This window comes from Temnothorax americanus, unplaced genomic scaffold (genome assembly GCF_048541705.1).
Source record: "Temnothorax americanus isolate GAGA-0224 unplaced genomic scaffold, ASM4854170v1 Scaffold55, whole genome shotgun sequence".
In the NCBI taxonomy this organism is placed as follows: Eukaryota; Metazoa; Arthropoda; class Insecta; order Hymenoptera; family Formicidae; genus Temnothorax; species Temnothorax americanus.
Genome location: NW_027509705.1, coordinates 296,469 through 314,643, shown reverse-complemented (window position 1 = coordinate 314,643; position 18,175 = coordinate 296,469). Strand labels below are relative to the sequence as shown.

The 18,175-nt window shown below is 42.4% G+C and overlaps 3 protein-coding genes across 3 annotated transcripts; 1 reads left to right on the top strand and 2 right to left on the bottom strand.

Moving 5' to 3' along the window:
- Window positions 1-1,765: 1,765 nt before the first annotated feature.
- On the bottom strand, window positions 1,766-7,635 carry LOC143904624 (uncharacterized). Its single transcript, XM_077419441.1, has 9 exons — window positions 6,025-7,635; window positions 5,852-5,971; window positions 5,668-5,785; window positions 5,141-5,402; window positions 4,821-4,991; window positions 4,580-4,670; window positions 4,299-4,435; window positions 2,499-2,631; window positions 1,766-1,911 (listed from the first exon to the last, which is right to left on the bottom strand). The coding sequence occupies exons 1-9, from the start codon at window positions 6,166-6,168 to the stop codon at window positions 1,858-1,860; spliced, it is 1,230 nt and encodes a 409-aa protein (XP_077275567.1). The 5' UTR covers window positions 6,169-7,635; the 3' UTR covers window positions 1,766-1,857.
- Window positions 7,636-7,992: 357 nt separating this feature from the next.
- LOC143904625 (uncharacterized) lies at window positions 7,993-13,303 on the bottom strand. Its single transcript, XM_077419442.1, has 4 exons — window positions 13,190-13,303; window positions 11,325-13,128; window positions 10,900-11,187; window positions 7,993-10,831 (listed from the first exon to the last, which is right to left on the bottom strand). The coding sequence occupies exons 2-3, from the start codon at window positions 11,505-11,507 to the stop codon at window positions 10,951-10,953; spliced, it is 420 nt and encodes a 139-aa protein (XP_077275568.1). The 5' UTR covers window positions 11,508-13,128; window positions 13,190-13,303; the 3' UTR covers window positions 7,993-10,831; window positions 10,900-10,950.
- Window positions 11,692-13,308, top strand: LOC143904635 (uncharacterized). The gene has a single exon (XM_077419453.1). It carries the CDS (start codon window positions 11,692-11,694, stop codon window positions 13,306-13,308), a length of 1,617 nt encoding a protein of 538 aa, XP_077275579.1.
- The last annotated feature ends 4,867 nt before the right edge of the window (window positions 13,309-18,175 follow it).

The following is an 18,175-nucleotide window of genomic DNA, read 5'->3' as shown; positions in this document are numbered from 1 at the left end:
TTATGTTATAATAATTAAGATTTTTATTCAGTTTGTTATCTATACTGTTCATCAGCTGCGTTACCCTCTACTCTGATGCTAAGAGACTGAGTGTAATAAATCAATACTATATAAATTTAATATTTATTGCATTTGTGTTATAGAAGTTATTGTTTTACCCCATCAAGAATGGATCGATAGATCCTTTGAAATAGTTTTACATCATTCATTTACATTACAAGAAAAAAATTATTTGAGGTGCAAGAGATGCAGTAAATTGCCAAGTCTAATAAGTACCCGCGTCGCATCAATATATACTATGTATACTAATTCACATTCTCAATTGTGCTACTGTTATTATTTGTCATCAGACAATTATAAACATACACATAATAATTAGATAAATATTATATATATATATATACGCATGTGTGCATAAGAATATATGTAATTTATAAAAAGCGGGTGCTTATCAGCCTTGATACGTTACTGCCTTCTGCTACGCGGACGGCCAGAAAGCATTTTCAGGTTCAGGCCGTATTGCTAAAGAATCCAAGACGCGGCAACGCCGCGCGGCGTTGCCGCGTCTATAGCATATGTCTCTCTACCGTGCGTCCGTGTGAGCAATTCAGTGGTTCAGTGGTGTGTGTATGTACGTGTACGGACATATGTACACCACTTCATAGAATCTGAAATAAGTTGGTAACACTGAAACCGGAGTTTCGCGTTGTCACCACGCGAGGTCTCCAATATCAGTTCGGCTTTTGCTTTAGTTGACAGAGTTGACATTACCGACGTCGAGGAAGTTCGGCCTTAGCTTTAGCATCCCCTTAAGGGTTGACAGGAGTAAGAGTGGAGACCTCTGTCGGGTTGGCTTAGCTGCGAGAGTCCGTATTTTATTTATTATAAATTTTTTAAGAGCAAAAATAGAATATCCGGCTCTGTAGCGGGTTGCGGCTGCTCTTACTGATTAAAACAAGGATAATTTTAATGAGATTCGTTAATTAATTTGGCTAAAATTTGGGAAAAACCGTTTTAAAGCAGCTTCGCAAGCCTGAAAAAGGATTCGCAGCTAAGCCAACCCGACAGAGGTCTCCACTCTTACTCCTGTCGACCCTTAAGGCCCGGTCCACAATGGGTGTTTGTAAGTCGTAAGAATTGGCCAATCACAGTTCATTATTCTTTGACCGCAAGGAGAATAATGGACTGTGATTGGCCAATTCTTACGACTTACGACTTACAACACCCATTGTAGACCGGGCCTAACATGTTGAAAGGCTCACTGGCAGTCTCCTTCTCTCTACTCAATTAAAAATAATTTTTTGTAGTTAAACAAAACGAGCGCAAAATCTTTTCTTATAGGTTTGGAGAGCGTGTAAATAGCGCATTATTATATAATTTATTTATTACATTTTGATTAAGGGGGCTAACTAGGCAGACGTGATTACAATAATGCACTATCGATTTGAATGTGCAGATCGACTAACGCGATAAATGGATTCTGTAAGAATCCATAATAACTCATTACGCGATATTCGCGTGAGGGAAAGTTACGTTAAAATCATAAACTTTCTACGAGTCAAATAAAAAAAAATATATATATATATATATATATATATATATCCACTCATGAATATTAAATATATAGATATATATACTTGTTAAATATATCTATTATCTACAAATTTTCTATAATTTTTATGTTAGTAAAAAATTTTCTTTATTTTTTTTTCGCGAGACAGTGGAAATAATATATAGAACATATATTCATATTTCTGATGTAAAATATTTTTTGATGTTGCTTTATTATGATAACACTTATCCTTTAAATTCAATGATGGCTAATGGCTTTCTTAGATATTATAATTTTGTGAATCCTTATTTTTTTACGGACAAAAAGGCTGTGAAATACGACATGGCAGTTTGCATCACCTTAAAATTGAATGTCTATTATCTATTATAACGTTATATAAATCTATAAAAGATGAAAGAATAAAATGCCAACAAAACGAGCTAAATTAAGATATTATGTTAAAATTTAATTTTCATATAAATTGGTTAATTGGTAAACGTTTCCACTTCACTTAGTCTTCATACTAAATCAATAAAATTAATAATAATAATAAAGAATTTCGTCTACCATAAGGATTCCCGCGATTTTGTAACGAAAAAATAAATAATATATAAATTAAAACTTAAATAATAGCAATGAGATAACATACACGAAATTTAAGATCATACAAGAGGCTAAGGAAAAGGCTAATGGCAAGAAGCAATTAGTTTCTCTTTTAAAATAAAAAGCCAAAGCAATAACTAGTTTCTTTTTTAAAAAATGAATAATTCCGAGTCGTCACATGTTGGTCATTAGTTAAAAAATGACGGTTTCTTTCTCCTTATCTTAATTTAGTTCGTTTTGTTGGCCTTTTATTCTCTCATTGATTTGTAAACACGAGCTTAATATTTCAATAATCTATGAAAGATGTTCTTTCTATAGGTATGTAAATTAGAGAGAGACGTACCGAACTGCACATAGTCATGGACATAACGAACATCTTTCCAGCCGTGAGCGTACACGGAGCGAGACTTCTGTAAAGAAGTACTCTTAATAATTTTTTACTTTTTACGGAAAACGTATACCAAGATGAACCATACCTAATAGAAAAGAAGCATCTTGCGATTGACTTGTTATTCATAATGTAAGTCATCATAATTATATGCAATAAATTTATGTAACGTTACAAAGAAAGCATTGCCGTTCAGAGATTCGCCGTTAGGGTAGAGCGGGGTCAAAAGTAACGCGGGGCGCGAAAGTAACAACTCAAATATCTATTTATAGGCATATAGATGCAAATGCGTCTGTTGGTTAACGGATGAAGCTGAACAAGCTATAACGTGTCTCAGAACGCCTGCGGCCTGGGAATTGAGTGGACGTGTGCAATAAATAAAATATGTTTTTGAGGCCGTAAAGTAGTTTCTTCCGACAATCTTAAACTTTTAATATAATATATCCACTGCAAGTAAGTACTTTTTCTTTAGGTTATATTTGAGTTTCGTTATTTTTGCTTATTATAATAATTATTACTTATTCATATTTTTGGCATTTTATTATTAAAAATTTTAAGTCAAAGTTCAAAAACATATTCGGGACGATTGTAACAACTGTGATTTAAATTAATTTTTATTTGTACTAGTCCTTAAAGACATTGTGTTATTCCTATCATTTAAAAATATAAGAACAAAAAATGTTTATAATTAAATGAACAAAGTTAATGTTTTCTATAATTGATATAAAGAAGTTATGTTTTAATAGAATAAGATTTTATTTTACTTTTTTTCTATGAGAATATGAATATATTAATTTTAGTTTGTTTTTCTTAATATAAGAGAAATTATTATTTTTCATTGAATAAACATTTTTTATTTTGATTATTTAAAACTGTTATTATCGACCCCCTATATGTTGCAACCGACCCGGAGTCGGGGGCGATTGTAATATTTTCCCTCGTTTATGTTTTTGATTAATAATAATTCTTATTTTTGGTTTATCACAAGATTTAAAGAAGAGGATTTCCATAAAGTGAAATGATCACATTAACTTAGGGTATCAAAAGTTTTTCTTTTACTGTAATAGTTTTTGCACAATCAAGTTCTAAAGTCAAATTGTTACTTTTGACCCCGCCCTACCCTACTAAAAAGATATTTTGCACATTAATTCTTGAATTTTAACATTAATTGGCATTAATTTTAGCATTAATTGACACTATATTTTCAATTTAATCTTCAAATTAACAGAAAAATTATTTTATTTTTAATTATTTCAATCACATAGAATTTAATACTTGATAGATAGACTTAAGGGCTCTTTCCCGACATCTCATGAGATGTGACGTCAAAAGCGAGAAATGTTGAGAATTGACACGTTGAGAATTCTTGCGTAGTATTTCCAAATAAAAAGATATTTGCTTAAAATAACACTACAGATCACTTTAGCACACTTCGAAAATACTCCGAGTTGAAGTTAAGTCTGCCCCTTTCCCTTGACAGTTAATAGTGATCTGTAGTGTTATTTTAAGCAAATATCTTTTTATTTGGAAATACTACGCAATAATTTTCAAAGTGTCATTTTTCGCTTCTGACATTACATTTCAACATGGCCGCGACGAGTACCCAGGAGCCTTAAAAATTTTTTGAAAAAATTGAGAAACAATTAAAAAAATCGTGATTGAAGATATTGGAAAAAAATTATGAAAATTAAACATAAGATCTTAAAAATATCTCTTATTTGCATCTAATGGTTAAAGAGCTACACAAATTCTTACGCCTTGTCGAAAACGTCTGTGCTTCGGTCTATTAGCAATTGTCCAGGAATACACATACATACGAGATGAGTAAATGCACCAAAAGTTATAAATCCGTATCTTATTATCTCTCCAGTATGCGTCAAGTTATTGATAAGCTGTAAAATTAAAGTATTGTGTTATAAAATATTCTCAATATTCCTAGTAGGGACATATATATTTTTTATATACAGGGTGTTATTTTAATTTATCACCCCCAAAAACTTTTTTATTCTTCTCACCCTGTATAATTAAAAGCTCACCTGTATTCCGATTACACTCAATATTAGCACATTCAGAGATAAAAGAATGAACGTCACATGAGTGAATATGGAGTCCAGCATCTTGACGTGTCTAGAGAGAGAAAGAGAGAAAGATAGGAGATTGGATAAAATAATTTGATATAAATAGTCGAATAAATGTTAGATTAGACGATTGAGTCACTTATTCACTAAAATTGTTAAACTGTTATTAATAGACGACAGAATTTCACATAGTACAGACTCTAATGCAAGTTGATGTTTTTTCAAGCACATTATTAATTCACGATAATCATTGTTGGCAGAACCGTGTTTCTCCATAAAAATCTCTAGATGATAATGAGTTCCTATATATTTTTTTTCGTTATTGTCTGATTTAGTGTCTGCCTCGCCAATAATATTTTCAAGACACCAGCTTTAAAATAAAACGTTATAAATTAATGCGTAATCTTTGCACCGATATATTCTCTAAGTTTATTCGTTTGACAATAAGTAAATTCTGTCTTAGAAATACATTTATAAAAAGATCCTGAAAAATATAATTTTGTTTTTTATTTTACTCACCTGATAGCTGTAAATAGACTGCAAGCATGCAATGTACACACTATATATGTGGTATCAACGGTGAATAAAATTGTCGTTGTAATTGTACTCACAATGTACGTATGGAATATGATTAGATAATAGTACTTCTCTTCGTCCACTCTGTATTCAGCCTGATATACGTATGCTAATGGTCGCGATTCATTTAGCGGAATTACAATATCCAAGATTCTTGGTATCAATGGAATTAACAAATAAGATATCAAGGTTATGGTAAAGTATACTGGAAAAAAGAACATATATATAGCTTATAATTATTTGTATGAAATGTCACCGAATGTTCTTCTTCTCTGCATGGGTATATATTTTATAATCTTATACAAATTTTGTAAAAATTTAATAATATATGTGAAATTTTGGATTTAACAAAATTGATTTTAATTTTAAAAAATTCCTTATTTACACCAGAAAAATTAAACATAACATTCTTGCGATTACAATAATCGATAATTTTTCTTTAAAGAGTTAAAAATTAATTATTTCTGTACCTGCAAAATAGCTTGTTACTTTTTGACCGATACTAGCATAATGTCTCAAAATATGACGTTCATATTCGCTATTAAAAAACTCCCAATGTTCGTTCATAAGTTGCAACAGTCGTTGAAACTGATCAATAATACAAAAAGAAATAATAACAGTAAATATATGATCAATGTCCATTTGACAACTCACTTTGTCGTTATTCACAACGATATTAATTAACTTCGTGCTAGCAGCAAAAAGAGGTGTAAGAGTAATTGTGCATTCAACGACAATATCTATATCACCCCAAGTGTCGTATAATAGAAGCACCTAAAAATTAATGATTATATCGGCAGTATTATATAATTAATATGATACATTACCTGAGTTACTATAGTAGAACAGTGCACCATTGTGAAAAGACATGGTATCAATGTTTTCATTACTTTACGCTGATACGGCCAACCACCGATTCGTGACAAAAATAATTTGTTAGTGGCATAGTATTTTTCCATTTCCGGATTCATATCGTACGCAGGTTGCTGTGCAAATGTACCATCGTGAGACAGCCCCCTTTGTTATACACGGTATGAAGGAAAAGTGACGTGAACGAGGAGAACAATATAATTACGCGATAATATTAGATTGTCAGTTCGATAATTCTAGATTGTCAAACGTCGGTCATACGTCGTGGAAGATGTGTATTAAATTAATCGATATAGGACGTTGCCCCTCTCTCTCTCTCTACATTACGTACTACATAGTTTGCAACACAACTTCTGCAGTCACATCTCATACAGGAATTATATAAAAATTATATACGAACTGTTTAGAAACTGTTTAGTGTGTGAAAGTATCATATTCTCAGCAGAAAGAAATAGTGGTTTCATTCTACTACGATAAATGCGTGACGATTTGTGCGGAATATATCCAAATATAAATTGTAATTAATTGGCTATCATATTTTATTAGTCGTCAACAGCGATAATTTTACAAAGCAATATCAGTGAGACAGTTTCGTGGTTTTTAATGAGGGTGTGTATTAATGTAATCTATATAAATCAACTCCAAGACTGTCGATTGAACCAATTTAGAACTTGATCCGTTCACTCGTTATTAAGATCTCAAAATCTTGGATTCTCGCAACTCATCGGCTCGCGTAAAGATACACGGGGCGGTTTCGCTCTGCGCATGTACTTACTTGGCGCGAGACACTGTCGTGTCTCTTGTTTACGCCATTCCCTTCGTTCAGCAAACAAACACTAGTGCTTTCATATAAGCACCTGTAAGGTGTATCATTATATTAGTGCGGCGGTGCCACATAATTTTTTTAAATTAACACAGAGTCTTAAACCCGTATTATACTACGAATTGGGATTGAGAATTGATTGAATTTTAATTAATGAAGAAAACCAATCTCATATTTAGTAAACTTTACTCTTTTGATCAAATTTTAATCCAATCTCAATTCTAACCCGTAATCTGATATGGGCTTTACAAGAACAGAAGAATAAAGGTCGATTTTCACTATCGGTCAAGACACAGTTCGGTCACGGTCCAGCATGACCAGCAGTGTGAATGAACTCGAAAAAGCATTGAATTTAATATGGCAACAATTTTTGATCAAATCGTGACCGGACCGTGACTTGACCGAAAATCGACCTAAAGACATTGACTAATTCATCGATCGGCTACAGTAAAGCTAATTGTAAGATTTGACAACAGTGCAAATCGACTGTATTGCTCTCGCCATGAGCGGCGCGCTCAGATATATCGCGCGTCAAATACTTCCAAGTCTAATACAAAAATTGTACTAACGAAATTTTAGAAAACAATCATGCAAATATAATCTATGAATTGAAAATGAAAAGTCAAAAAGTTTCAATTAATTTTTATGCCACATCCATGCAATTAAGAAAATAAAATGTAAACTAAGCCGTCTCATACGAGGACAATGAAGGTTGACAAATACTATACGAACGGTAGATTGCACATTATAATTTGAGCGTGCGGATCGAGATTGGCGTTTTTAGTAAGAATCGCATAATAAGTTATTATGCGATTTACAGTTGCGTGAGAAAAAATTATGTAAATCAGGTTAAAATCATGAATCTTTTATAAGTCAAATGAAAATGGTAATATAGATATATTTATCCACATATGTGAATAAAGATATATCAAGAGACACGGCAGTGTCTTCCGCCAAGTGTACACGCCCGCGACACGAGCAGCGAGACAGAAAGTACTTATATACCTGCATCGAATTGAGTGAAGGCACAATTAATGGTCATATCTAAAAATCGGCTAAACAGATGAAATTTTTAATAGGCTCAATCGACTGCTTGAGCTCATATCATATAATAAAAGTGTTTTTATTTTTTCTACATTGAATGTTAAAAGATTTTTTTAACTGTACGTTAAAATCATAGCTAATTTGGGCTTAAGAAACGCCATCATCATCATCAATGACGTCGTCTCGATGTCCGGATGTAAATCAATATTTCAATATTCGCGTACATTCACACACACTTTCAAGCACCCTTTACATCTTTATTTATCTTCATGTCATTCACCTGACCCTCACCCACTCCAAAGACCTCAATACACCCCCACATGTCCCAACCAGTGTTTCCACTTTAAGGGAAAATTTCTCTTTTCGGGAAATTTTTGAACCTCTAAAGAAAAAAAGGAAAAAAACGGGAGAAAATGTTTTATTAAAAAACCCAGTTTTTTAAATCGATTAATTTAAAAGAATAGTAAAGTCGTCTGTAATACCGACATTTGTTTTGGCGTTAACTTACCAAAACATTCGTTTTATATAAAAATTCTACAATGTATTGTTACAAAAAGACTATCGCGTGGACAGCGGATTACTAGAGTCCTAGATAATAGAAAAGCGACATTAAAATCGATAGGTGGGATATATCGATAAAGCCGCCATTTAGTTTCTCTATATGGAATAAGAAAGTGCGTATAAGAAACTGTCCATTTTAGAAACGGTGTGCTTGCCGTAAATATATTACAGCGTAATGAAAGCCATATCCCATATCTCTTCTAAAGTATTCTGAACATTATTTACACCATACAATAAACCTATGTATGATTTTGATAATCGTAAATATATGTATAATTATATTGTGCTATTTAAAAAATTTTTTGTATCCATAATTTTACAAAATATAAGATTTATTTTTATAGGAATGAAAATGGCTATGGGGAAAGTTGCAACTAAATGAACATGGCCCAGCAAACGAAAAAGGATTAAAAGATATTAAAATTTTTTAATATCTTTGTTTTTGGCGGAATTAGATGAAATTCGAAATGAGATGGTCCAATCCCGTGGAATCCAAAAAAGAAATTTTCAATTCCAACCAATCCTATGGAATCCGTAAAGGTTATGGAATTGCATGGCATTAGATGGTTTAGGAAATTGTTTTAAATTCCTCCCGTAATGACCACACACGCACGCACGCACGCACGCACGCACGCACGCACGCACGCACGCACGCACGCACGCACGCACGCACGCACGCACGCACGCACGCACGCACGCACGCACGCACGCACGCACGCGCGCACGCGCGCACGCGCGCACGCACGCACGCGCGCGCGCACGCACGCACGCACACGCGCACGCACACGCACACGCACACGCACACGCACACGCACACGCACACGCACACACACACAATTTTATGAAAATAGGAAAAAATCAATGCTTTTAGATAAACGTTTATTTTTATAGTCGGACGACTGGCGCCGTGTGGGCTTAGAGCTTGGGAACTATTGCCCTAGGCGACTAGCACCTAAAAATATCCAAAAATATCTTATTTGGTCCCGCGTAGAGAGTCTCTCTATATACCAGTCGGTGTGGAATTTTGAACTCGAGAGAATGTGCGGGCGATGCGACGCCAAGCGGCGTTGATGCGAACTACCCATTTTCCGCGCGGGCGTGTATCACTGGTGGCGCGTACCGCCACATTGGTTTAAAAGAATATTTCTTTGATAGAAGCCATCTAAGAAGTAATTTTCTTCAAGAAAGTAAAATTGTGTCATTAAGAAAAGGAAATGTTATAACCCACAAAAGTCATACTTTATTCAAGAAAATGATTTATTACATGGCTCTTAAGAAATTATTTCATTGTAGCCCAGTCAATATAGACTTTTAAATGGAATTAATTCCGGGAAGCGATTTTTTTTTTGACTGTTTTGGAGGGTTATGGGTAGTCTAAAACCGGATGTTTTATGTACCTAGGCAAGTTTGTCTGGATTGACCTTTACAGTGGCATAAAACAAATGCTAAATGATATCGATGAATGCAATGAAGATACTTTTGGACGATCTGCCTGAAACAACATTCAACATCAACTCACCTGAACTTCGAGACGACAATCCCGATTTTAGCGAAGAACCAACAGGAGAAAACACCGACGTTAATTTGGCTGGACCATCGTCAAAACGTATAAAAACTGCATAATTACGATTTACAACTTTAAGCCAAAAATTTATGCATGGATTAGGCCTACAGGGGATACCACGCTAAAAAAAAAACGCGCCATAAATTCTACCTCCGTGGTGGTGTGGAAAAGATGTTTTTCATTATACCAAGTAAATTCAAAAAATAAAAAAAATTTCACCCCCCACTTTCGAGTCTAAGACTGTTTGAGATCGCAAACTTCAGCATCGCGAGCTGTACGCACATGCATGCCAGCAGAAAATTCGGGAAAGTAATATTCGCGTGAATATTACTTTCGAGAATTGTCACGGAAATATTCGGTATAGCATGGATCGTTCGGGATCAACCTTCCAGAAACTTTCACTTTGTTATCAATAATAAAGTCAAACAACAATGCTAGAACACAGGAACGATCCATGCTATACACAAAGCACTCGAAAACAGGTGACGACCCCGTCGGGTCACCACGCAAACGGTAACGTCAGCTCCATGACGCGAGACTCCAACGGCCAATCACCCTCCCAAAATTCTGAGAAATCTGCAGGGAGGGAGTTTCGCCTCGGAGGAGTTAAAAGGACCGCCGCTGCGCCGCGGGATCGATTTCGCTCGCAAATCACCGCTAGTATCGTTACACAATCGCCTTGCTTTACCGCTTATCACCGCTTTTCGCTAGCTTAATCGCTATATCGCCGCTTTCGCCGAGCTAAACTCTGTGCGCGCTCACGGTATTTTGCCTGAAAGGGAAACTCGTGTAAATAACTGTATATATATTGAACATTAAACTTTGTATTTCGGTACTTGCTGTTCCTCTCCGTTTCCTTTGTGGTCGTCCTCTACCGCGCGCTATCTCGCGCTACCGAGCGCTCTCAAACATTTTGGTCCTTCGAGCCGGATTATACCGGCACCCGCGAATTCGGGAGTTCTTCCGCAAAGAACGACCGCAGCCATGAGCATGGACCAGAGCGCCTTGCTGAGCACCCAGCACAACATCCACGGCCGCATCTCCCGTTCCATGGACAACCTCCGGAAGCTGGGTGCAGATAAGCTCACCCTCGACGCTGTGAGCACCCGCATTCGCATTCTCGACGACCTGTGGGCAAAATTCGAGTCAAACCATGACCTCATTCGGGCATGTTACGGGCAACTCTACAACGAGAGTGAGTACGCAAAAACAGATTTTGTCGACACCGTTGAGAACACGTACGTGCATCAGCATAGTCTGCTTACCGGTCTCGCGAACAAACTGAAACCCGCGACGCCCAGAGTGCCAGCTGGGCCGGTGCAGAACAACGAACACTCTCCTAAGACCTCGTTGCCCCGCATTACGCTGCGCGATTTCTCAGGCGCGTACGAAGACTGGCCGTCGTTTCGTGACCTCTTCCAGTCGGTCATCGGCAAAAACTCCGCCATCTCAAACGTCGAGCGCTTCCACTACCTTCGGTCGTGCGTGAAAGGCACAGCTGAAAAATTAATTCGATCGTTAAACGTAACCGGAGATAATTACGAACGCGCATGGGCGATCTTAGACAAGCATTACGAAAACAAAAGGGAGTTGATACGCTCCAACTTTGCAACGTTCACCGCCGTCGCAAAGATGAAGGGAGATACCGCCGATGAACTTAGCCGAATTTCCAACGCCGCGACGGCCGCTATTAACACGCAGGCGAGCATCGGCCGGCCTATCGAGTCCCACGGGATGGACCTCTTCAACCACCTCGTAGTCGAGCTCTTTGATTCGCGTACGCGTCTCGAGTGGGAGTCCTCCATCTGCGACTCCATCAATCCACCGGATCACACGGCACTCACAGACTTTATGACCAAGCGCATACTAACACTCAATGCCGCGAAACCGAAACCCGCGTCGAAAGCCACAGAGACACGATCCGCGAAAACTCACGCCGCGAAACGTAGCTTCGATCCACAGTGCGCGTTGTGCAAGGGAAAGCACACCCTAATGACGTGCAATGATTTCAAGGCCAAGCCGGCCAACGAGCGTAAATCTTTCGTCGAGACTAATCGGCTGTGCTATAACTGCCTCGGTAATCACATGATCGCGAAGTGCCAATCGTCAAAAACGTGCCTGACGTGCAAATCTAGGCACCACACAATGCTCCACGAGGCTCAAGTCCCCGCACCGAAACCCGTGGAGCCGACACCCGCAGAAGTCAGCGCACTATCCGCAGTGCGTCAAGAAGAAGATAGCAAGGCCGTTCTTCTGGCAACCGCGCGGGTGATGGTCGCCGACCGCCTTGGAGATCCTCACGCCGTGAGAGCTCTAATCGATCAGGGATCTGAAGTCTCGATTATCTCCGAATCTCTGGCTCAGCAGCTCCGCCTTAAGCGATCGTACTCCGCCGTGTCAATCTTCGGGATCGGCGGCTCAAAATCGGGATCGACCCGCGGGAAGGTGACGGTGAGCATCACCTCCAGCACGACCGGGTCCACAATCTCCGCCGTCGCGTTCGTTCTGCCGCGTCTTTCGCTGTATCAGGGCTCGACTACGAGGCGCGCTCCAGCGTGGCCACACATTCAGGGACTTCCTCTGGCCGACCCGCAGTTCCTGGATAACGATCCAGTCGAGATACTCCTCGGAGCGGAAGTCTGCTCCATCATCTTCGAGGACGGTATCCGCAAAGGCGGGCCTGAGGCGCCCATAGCGCAGAAGACGGTCCTCGGTTGGATCCTCTCGGGGGGCTGTGGTGCAACAGAAGGGCACCGCAGTTCACTTCAATGCACTGCCGACCACGAGCTAGTCGATCTAGTGCGCCGCTTCTGGGAGCAGGAAACCGACGTCGCCGCTCCCGCCGCTCTCACGCCCGAAGAGGAAGAATGCGAGGAGATCTTCGTGCGCACCCACGAACGTACGGCCACCGGACGGTACGTCGTGAGACTCCCGTTCCGGAAAATTCCAACGAGCCTGGCTGAGACTCGCAAGCCGGCGGAGCGCCTGCTGTCCACCATGGAGCGACGATGCGACCGGGACTCGCGGTTCGGTGAGCTCTACCGAGCCTTCATGCAGGAGTATGAAGACCTGCAACACATGACGGAGGCGAGCACCACCGAAGACAACACCACCGGGAAGTGCTACTTACCACACCACGGAGTATTCAAGGAGGCCAGCTCCACCACCAAGCTCAGAGTGGTGTTCAACGGGTCGCAACGCACGAGGTCCGGTGAATCGTTGAACGCTCACTTACACGTTGGAGCCTAATCTCTTGCCCGCGCTCGCCGACGTGATCTCGCGTTGGCGCCGGCACCGCGTAGCACTCGTGTCGGACATCAAACAGATGTATCGCCAAATCCTCGTGCACCCTGAAGACCGCGGATTCCAGCGAATCCTATGGAGACGAAAGGCGACCGAGCTACTGCGCGAACTACTTCTGAACACGGTGACGTACGGCCTCGCGTGTTCACCGTTTCTCGCGATCCGGTCACTCATTCAGTTGGCTAACGACGAAAAAGCGCGATATCCGCAGGGCGCCGTCGCACTGCTCGAGGACCGTTACGTCGACGACGTCCAGACAGGGACGGACACAATACCCGGCGCGATCGCGTTGCAAACCGAACTTCGCGAACTTTGCATGGCGGGCGGGTTTCCGCTTCGGAAGTGGTCGTCAAATTTCGAGGAAGCTTTAGCAGGCATTCCCCGGGAACACCGTCTGTTTCAAGAACCGCACTCTTGGCAAAACGAAAGTCAGACCACGTTAGGTCTCCTTTGGTACCCGAGCGAGGACAGCTTCGCGTTCGCGATACACCCGCGCACGATAACTCAGTACACGAAACGACACGTCCTCGCGGAAACCGCACGTCTCTTCGACCCACTGGGATGGCTCGCTCCGGTCATAATCCGCGCCAAGATATTAATTCAGTCTGCATGGCTGCAGCAGCTGGATTGGGATACTCCGCTCCCCTCCGCCGACGCTCACCGCTGGGAGCTCCTCTTCAAGGAACTCCCTTTGCTCGAAGGCCTCCGCGTGAATCGCTGGCTCGGCACTGGCTCCGAGAACCAGCACTTGGAAATCCACGGCTTCGCCGACGCATCCGAACGAGGATATGCCGCAGTCGTGTACCTCCGCGTCTCCTCAGACAACCTCCAGGCTGTACACATCCTGGCCGCCAAGAGCAAAGTGGCACCGGTGAAGCAAGTGACACTGGCACGCCTCGAACTGTGTGCCGCCGCGTCACTTTCGAATCTCGCAAAGCACTATCGCAACACTTTAAGTCTGTCCACAGCACCTGTCTTCCTCTGGTCAGACTCTAAGACCACACTGCAGTGGATCCGAGGGCACTCTTCCCGCTGGAAGACCTTCGTCGCAAACCGCGTGGCTCACATCCAGACGCAGATTCCCGACGCTCAATGGCGACACGTCCCAGGGCGGGACAATCCAGCCGACTGCGCCTCGAGGGGGATCGCACCAAGTGAGCTACTGCACCATCCCTTGTGGTGGACGGGTCCAGCCTGGCTCCAGGAGGACCCCTCTCACTGGCCGAACGAGGACTCCGAACTACCCGCAGACCAGATGCCCGAACAACGAGTCGTGGTGCAAGCCGCCACTGAGAAGGCTGAAGTCGAGCCTGACATGCTACTCAGGTTCTCATCCCTGCACCGGCTACTGAGAGTCACGGCCTGGTGCTCTCGATGGCGACACTCCGTCGCCCGCACGACGCTCACGCTTCAACCTGACGAGATAGATGAGGCACTGTTTCTGTGGCTCCGCGTGGTGCAAGGGCTGCACTACGCCGCCGAAGTCACCGCAGTCGCCTTCAACCGCACTGTACCACTGAGGAGCTCACTGGTGCACTTAAATCCATTCCTGGACGACCACGGCGTGTTACGAGCAGGAGGACGCCTGAAGCACGCTCCGCTACCTCACGATGAGAAGCACCCAATGATCGTACCACCATCTTCATGGCTCACTCGATTACTGATCGACTCCTGCCACCGTCGAACGCTGCACGGGGGAGTGCAGCTCACTCTCGGGCTCCTCCGCCTTCGATTCTGGATCCCTCGAGGTCGGACCGTGGTCAAACAGATGCTGCATCGGTGCGTCACGTGCACGCGATGGCGAGCGGCCACACCGCAGCCGCCCATGGGAAATCTTCCTCGAGGACGAGTCACACCAGCGCGCCCGTTCCTCCGGACCGGCTTGGACTACGCCGGCCCCATTCTCATCCGCACGAGCCGGGGACGAGGGCACAAGGCCCACAAGGCCTTCATCGCCGTGTTCGTCTGCCTCAGCTCCAAGGCAGTGCATCTCGACGTGGTCTCCGACTATACGACGGATGCATTTCTAGCTGCATTCCGTCGCTTCACAGCACGTCGAGGCCTCTGCGAAGAGATTTACTCGGACTGCGGCACCAATTTCGTCGGCGCCGACCGAGTTCTCCAAGATATGTTCCGCGCGTCATCCGCCGACGGCCGTCGCATCGCCCATTCTGTCACCTCCGAAGGTGTGAAATGGCACTTCAATCCGCCTGCCGCACCACACTTCGGCGGACTTTGGGAGGCAGCGGTGAAATCCACGAAACATCACCTGCGACGAGTGATCGGAGAGAGCACACTCACTTTCGAGGAAATGTCCACGTTCCTCGCACAAGTCGAAGCCTGCCTGAATTCACGACCGCTGCAGGCTTTATCTGACGACCCGGACGATATTTCCGCACTCACACCGGGGCATTTCCTGATCGGCTCCCCGCTGCTGGCCGTGCCCGAGCCTTCACTCGAAGAGACTGCCGACGGCACGCTATCCCGGTGGCAGCACATTCAGAAAATGCGCGATCACTTCTGGTCTCGATGGTCACGGGAATATATCCACGGGATGACAGCCCGGCCGAAGTGGCACAAAACCGAGGACGTCCCGGACGTGGGAGCCTTGTGCCTCGTACGCTCCGAAAACACTCCGCCGAGTCGATGGCCTCTCGCCCGGATCGTGAGACTGCACCCAGGGGACGACGGCGTGGTCCGCGTTGCAAAGATTCGGACAGCCACCTCAGAGCTCGTGCGCCCGCTGTGCAAGCTCGTGCTACTTCCCTGGATCAAGGACCAGCCGCCGCCGACGGATGCGTGAGCCACTCGACATTCACGATTGTTTAATTGTCGGTCTCGGCCCTCAGCCTATGTCAATCGTTGTTATCGGCCCTCAGCCTATGCACAATTGTCTTTGTCGGCCCTCTGCCAATGTTTAATTATCTTCGTTGGCCTTCTGCCACTATTCACAGTTCACGTCGTAAAATTACTTTCGCGCATCACTTTCACATACCACGAACTCGCGTTACGCATGTATCGCGAATATTTATGTGTCTTGCTCGGGATCGTCGCACGTTATGACACTGCGCAAGCGCGCCACGCCGCTGGCGCTCGCCTGCACCACGCGCTGAAATCGCGTTCAGTGAAATCGATCGCACATCGATTCTGTCGACCGCGACGTCAGGCGCCTCATCGAGCGAGCCATCGAACACACCGTCCTGTTTCGTCAAGCATGACGAGGCGGGCGGGATGTTTGAGATCGCAAACTTCAGTATCGCGAGCTGTACGCACATGCATGCCAGCAGAAAATTCGGGAAAGTAATATTCGCGTGAATATTACTTTCGAGAATTGTCACGGAAATATTCGGTATAGCATGGATCGTTCGGGATCAACCTTCCAGAAACTTTCACTTTGTTATCAATAATAAAGTCAAACAACAATGCTAGAACAAAGGAACGATCCATGCTATACACAAAGCACTCGAAAACAGGTGACGACCCCGTCGGGTCACCACGCAAACGGTAACGTCAGCTCCATGACGCGAGACTCCAACGGCCAATCACCCTCCCGAAATTCTGAAAAATCTGCAGGGAGGGAGTTTCGCCTCGGAGGAGTTAAAAGGATCGCCGCCGCGCCGCGGGATCGATTTCGCTCGCAAATCACCGCTAGTATCGTTACACAATCGCCTTGCTTTACCGCTTATCACCGCTTTTCGCTAGCTTAATCGCTATATCGCCGCTTTCGCCGAGCTAAACTCTGTGCGCGCTCACGGTATTTTGCCTGAAAGGGAAACTCGTGTAAATAACTGTACATATATCGAACATTAAACTTTGTATTTCGGTACTTGCTGTTCCTCTCCGTTTCCTTTGTGGTCGTCCTCTACCGCGCGCTATCTCGCGCTACCGAGCGCTCTCGAACAAAGACCCAAAATATCGATCCTAGATAAAAAATGAAAAGGACCAAAATTGTAGAGTATTAAATTTTCTACAAGTTTGGTTATTACATTTTTACTCTAAAAGTTGAAAATAAGCGAGATATTTAATAAAAACAAAATAACTCTTCTAATCAAAATGGCGGCTAACGCTCCAGGGTTAGGATTCCGAAAATCCGGTTTTAGACTACCCATGACTCTCCGAAACAGTCAAAAAAAAAAAAATCGCTTCCCGGAATTAATTCCATTTCAGCGGCTTTTTCGGGCTATATTGACTGGGCTATTGGATTTAAATATTTATTTCCTTGGCGTATAGATTTTAAATATTACACTCTTTCTTTAAAAAATGTTATTATATGTTATAGTCAAAGCCCGAAACGCGGGCATTCCTAGGATTGACTAGTCAATCCTGGGGAACGACCAAGCGTCTTGGTCAAAGCCCGAAATAAGTTTTGCGTTTCGGCTTTTGACTAGTCAATCCTAGGAATAACTAATACGGCTGGTCAAAGTTAGAAACTAAGAAAAATTACTTCGGACTTTGACTAGTCAATCCTAGGTGTGCAGTGTGGCTTAATTCGGACTGTGTGACTGTTAACAAATAAAATCAAAATTTTTTTTACTAAATTAAGTTTTTATTGTTAACATAATGTAGCTTTTTATTTACTTTTTTACTCTTGCACATAATTTTTTTTTCCTTAAGTTTAAAAATGTAGCTTTGGTAAAATATTGGTTTAAAGCGCTTTAAACAGTTAAATACTTTTAAAGCGAGTTACACGACAGTTTCCCGAAAAAGTAGAGGGGATAACGTTGGTACTAACGAAAATCCCTAAGCAACACAATTTAATTTTTGTAGATTAGTAGCACCGCGTAAGTAGAAATCTGTTAAGTTAGAGGAAGCC

Excerpts from the sequence above, each read along its gene's own strand:
- LOC143904624 (XM_077419441.1), bottom strand. The coding sequence starts at position 6,168 with ATGAATCCGGAAATGGAAAAATACTATGCCACTAACAAATTATTTTTG. Across the intron at positions 5,786-5,851 it reads TCGTTGTGAATAACGACAAA|TTTCAACGACTGTTGCAACT; the intron begins GTGAGTTGTCAA and ends ATTATTGATCAG. Across the intron at positions 1,912-2,498 it reads CCATGACTATGTGCAGTTCG|GTGATGCAAACTGCCATGTC; the intron begins GTACGTCTCTCT and ends TTCAATTTTAAG.
- LOC143904625 (XM_077419442.1), bottom strand. The coding sequence starts at position 11,507 with ATGGCGGAGTTTTTGCCGATGACCGACTGGAAGAGGTCACGAAACGAC. Across the intron at positions 11,188-11,324 it reads TCAGTTTGTTCGCGAGACCG|GTCGTCGAGAATGCGAATGC; the intron begins GTAAGCAGACTA and ends TTTTGCCCACAG.
- LOC143904635 (XM_077419453.1), top strand. The coding sequence starts at position 11,692 with ATGAAGGGAGATACCGCCGATGAACTTAGCCGAATTTCCAACGCCGCG.